Raw genomic sequence first — 4,112 nt, 5'->3', positions numbered from 1 at the left:
TAAAGAATATCTCTTTGGTTTTGAGACTTTAGTCTTTGCAACTTCAGGGATCTTATCTATGCACAATCAGCTTGTAACACTCCAAAGAGAAAGGAAAACTTGAAATCGCATCATATGACCCCTTTAACAGTTTAGTACAGAAACAGTGGCGAGCTTTATTCATGGACACTCTGCAAAAGTCAGATTAACTTGAACAGTTTCACAGTTTGGCCTCTCATTGTCAAAAACTCTGTTACTCATGGTGACCAAAGGATCACACACAAGTTTCGGACCAAACAGATGAAGCAGTTCATTCAAAACCCTGTGATTTGCAGGCACATGTGACTAGTCATGCTCCACTAACAAATACCACGGAGTCTAGCAACACTGAGCTGTTGCTGAACATTACAATGGAAAGTGAATCTGAGCAGAAGCCGAAAGAGCTGATAGGGCTCTACAAGACAGTTTAGTTGGATAAACAAAGAAGCTGTGACAATAACAAAGCACAGAATATCTTGGGATAGATGAAGCTGACCGATTTTCCACTCAAAACACTTACAATACAGGAGGCACATGACAGAAATTCCTAGAGCTTTAACTTGAATCATGAGTTGCTTACAATCACCCGCACAAGACACTGGTATGAGATCAAGATCTTGACTTGACTTCCTCAGTGCATTTGCCTATTTAGATATACGATGCATTGATAGATTTATTATCTGTAAACATAAATGAAATAAAATATAGATGTTAATAATAATGTTTGAATATTACAAACAAATTTAATACAGATTAAAACTATAATGTGTTACTAAAACCCATATTATTATAATCTAAAGACTAATCAAATATTGGCTAAAAGTAGAATTGTATTACCTATATAGGGCTTTTTTGATCAATCTATAGATCTATTTTCTATAACTTTAAATAAAATATACTAATATACCTTTCCATATATAAATGAATATAAATGAAAATATTCACATCAACTTCATACAGATTATAAATTATAATGCACACTAGTCAACATTTGAAGTGGATCAAAACCTTTCATCAAAGTTGTCCTAAAACATATAAATATAAATCTATATTAGGGAGTATAACTATATTATGGAGAACAGGGCTAGTTGTCACACTTTTTGTCCAGTGAATTTATATCCAATTTCTCACAGTTGGTTTATATTTAAAAGTCCTTGAAGTCAAAAAAAATTGTTAAATGTTAAGACACTAATATCTTGATTTGCCGTTTTCAATGCATTTTACTTACATTAATGCAAATGCAGCATGAGGTTGCACATTAACTTTCTGGTTCAACAAACACCGTTTATTCAGACGAGTTTTTATTTATGGAAATATCCCATTAGCCACATCATACTTTTGATGGCCAGGGCTCATAAAACGATATTATCAGGAGAAAGTCTACATCTCATCTGGGTGTCAAACTTTACTTTTCCACATGTGACCATGCCATAAACAGCGAAACTGCATGTCGTGCACTAACGGGGCACAATCCTGGCACACACACAGTATTGAGAGCAGCTGCTGTGTGTTGCCATACATCATCATTTTCATCGTACTACATATTGCACAAGCAGATATGAAATATTAGCAATGCAGGACTCAAAGATCTCAATGCATGATGTGGCCTCACCTTCTCCTGCTTTTGATACTGACGATGGTTCTTCACCATGCCATTTCTTCCTGGTTTCACACCATTCGCTGCATGACGATCCTCATTTTTATTCCCCGCGCTCTCAGTCATACTTATCTAAGACTAAACACATACAATCAAATGCATGAAGACGAAAAGATGGAAATGAGTCGGTGATCAGAGGGACGCGCGTCACCGCTACCCCGAAAGCCACAAGAGAGAAACCTGAAATTCCAGCCTCCGCATACCGGAAATTAACTCCCCGTTACTCGCGCACACCAAATCAGAACGCAGAGTTGAGAAATCGGGCGTGGTTTGTGGAGCAAAGGGCGTGGTCCTCCGCTCGCTTCCGCTGCTGGGAGAAATGAACTCTAGTAACCTTTGTGTGTTTCACCTGTCTGGCCCTGCATAACTCGAATATTTTTCTGATGCTCGCAGCTGCAAATGATATCAGATCAATTATAAAATGTGAACAAGCTAAGATAATACCTTTGGTCTCGGTTTTAAATTCAGGCAAACAAAAGCCGGAAGAAGCAACGTGACAAGATTAACACATCCACGATTGCATCCAGGTATTTCCTCATTTCACACACACTTTTACAAATATTACTATCAAGCTACTTCCCCGTGCATAAGCGCAAACTAGTTTTTTTTTTTTTTTGTACCGTGTATTTTATAGTATAGATTTATATAAATGTAAGTATTATCATTTTAATACCAATTATAATTATAAATTACACTGTATATTACTAAAAGCTAAAATTAATTGAATATAAAATAATATTAAAAAATTTAAATAAAAAAGTTAATGTAAAATCTATTATTATATAGGGGAGGACTGGGGCTAGTTTTCATACGCTTTCAATCTTTCATTTCTCAAGGTAGGTTTATTATTGAAAGTCAATTTCTTTGCATACATTAAAAACTGGGATTAGTGTTATTTTAGTTTCATTTAGACCTTTTATAATTTTTTAACAATATTTTACGTTAGTTTTTATTTTTTATGTTTTCTGTTTTCATTTGAGTAAGTTTTAGTAATTTTGTCATTTGTTTTTATAATTTTTAATAGTTTGAAAAAAAGGTATATACAGTTTTTATATCTTTTATTTCAGTTTTAGTTTTTTTAGTACATCGAGTTAATTTTAGCTATTTTTATTTCAAGAAACTTTTTTTTTGGTTTTACTTAACTACAAAATTATATGGGGTAAGTTGTCATAATGTAACCTGCCATTTTTAAAGCTAAATGATAAATAAATAAATACATAAATAAAAATAATGCATTGCAGAAATAATGCAGAAATGTTTTATTATTATTATTGTTGTTGTTCTTATTATTATTGTATTGTTTAACCAACAACTATTACAAAATGATATTGATGATATTGGAATTTTACTTTGGAAAACAGAATTCACAAAATTATACTCATTTACAAACACAGTACGACATACAAAATCACTGTTAGAGAAAACAGACATTTGTGTTACTGGACACCTTTAAATCAGTTTTTCATATGAGAATAACATCCACTAGTAGTGCAACATAGAAACTAATGAATAATGCAAATAAATTAGAGACATTTTTATTGCATTTACACTTATTACATTAAGCAGATGGTTTTATCCAAAGCAACTTGAGACAGTACATCACTCTGCTTTAGGGTGGAGTAAACACTGTGGGCCAGTTGGTGTCTCTCTTACATCACCAGTCTTGCAGTTTGTCTAGGTATAGGAACTATAGGAATTTTGCCCGAATCAGCGCATTGCACTTCTCAGACTACACCCTGTGTCTTCTGCAGAGAGAAAAGCTTGTGAACGCCCTCTCCCAACCACACTTAAGACATAAATGATTCTTTAAAAGGCCCTTCCCTCTGTTTTCCACACAATGACATCAATGTCGCTTGAACTTGTTTGTGAACAATCTGTAAATAAATAATCATATAAATGAATGAATAAAAACACAATCTCTTGCTGCACAAACAAGATAAGGTTGTATTGTGTACACTCATTAAACAATAGCTGCCATTTTCTGTTCAAAACAAGACTGCAGAAGACATTAACCCCCTGCATGGGAGTGAGTGATACATGGGCTGTGACATGAAGAGTGAAATATCAGGGAAAATATGAGTGCACAAGTTCAGTAAAGCCTCAGGGATAGTCTAACTGGATCATGCACTGGAGTCATTACTCTGCGATAAAACATCTGTGAGCTTCAATGAACAACAGGCAGAGCTGTAATCACCACTGACATTGAGTGGGACGCGGTGCTTCAAATATTCACATTAGTGGTCAACAGATGCTTTTTACCCCTAAATTATTACTTTTGATGCCCCCAGTCCTGAATATGTAGTGATCTTTGATAACAGGCATTTGCGTACATAACATTATATTATATGAGCGTATTTTATCTGTTACAGCGTAATGGTCAGTTTCTGAAAAAAGTAAAAATAAAATATGCATAAAAAATAAAATGTGTGTGTGTGTG

At 34.2% G+C, this 4,112-nt stretch overlaps 1 protein-coding gene across 1 annotated transcript in view; it reads right to left on the bottom strand.

The window, feature by feature from the left end:
- The window catches only part of LOC107740573 (serine palmitoyltransferase 2-like), a 20,072-nt gene extending 18,169 nt beyond the window's left edge, over positions 1-1,903 (bottom strand). Inside the window, exons 1-2 of the mRNA XM_016553040.1 lie at positions 1,856-1,903; positions 1,631-1,753 (exon numbers count right to left, since the gene is read on the bottom strand). Coding sequence (XP_016408526.1) covers positions 1,631-1,741 — 111 coding nt within the window. The 5' untranslated portion in view covers positions 1,742-1,753; positions 1,856-1,903. The remainder of the gene's footprint in view (positions 1-1,630; positions 1,754-1,855) is intronic.
- Positions 1,904-4,112: the final 2,209 nt, after the last annotated feature.

This window comes from Sinocyclocheilus rhinocerous, unplaced genomic scaffold, assembly GCF_001515625.1.
Source record: "Sinocyclocheilus rhinocerous isolate Xijiao unplaced genomic scaffold, SAMN03320098_v1.1 scaffold761, whole genome shotgun sequence".
Taxonomy (NCBI): Eukaryota; Metazoa; Chordata; class Actinopteri; order Cypriniformes; family Cyprinidae; genus Sinocyclocheilus; species Sinocyclocheilus rhinocerous.
Note: the sequence above shows the minus strand (reverse complement) of the source record. Positions and strands in the feature narration are given on the sequence as shown.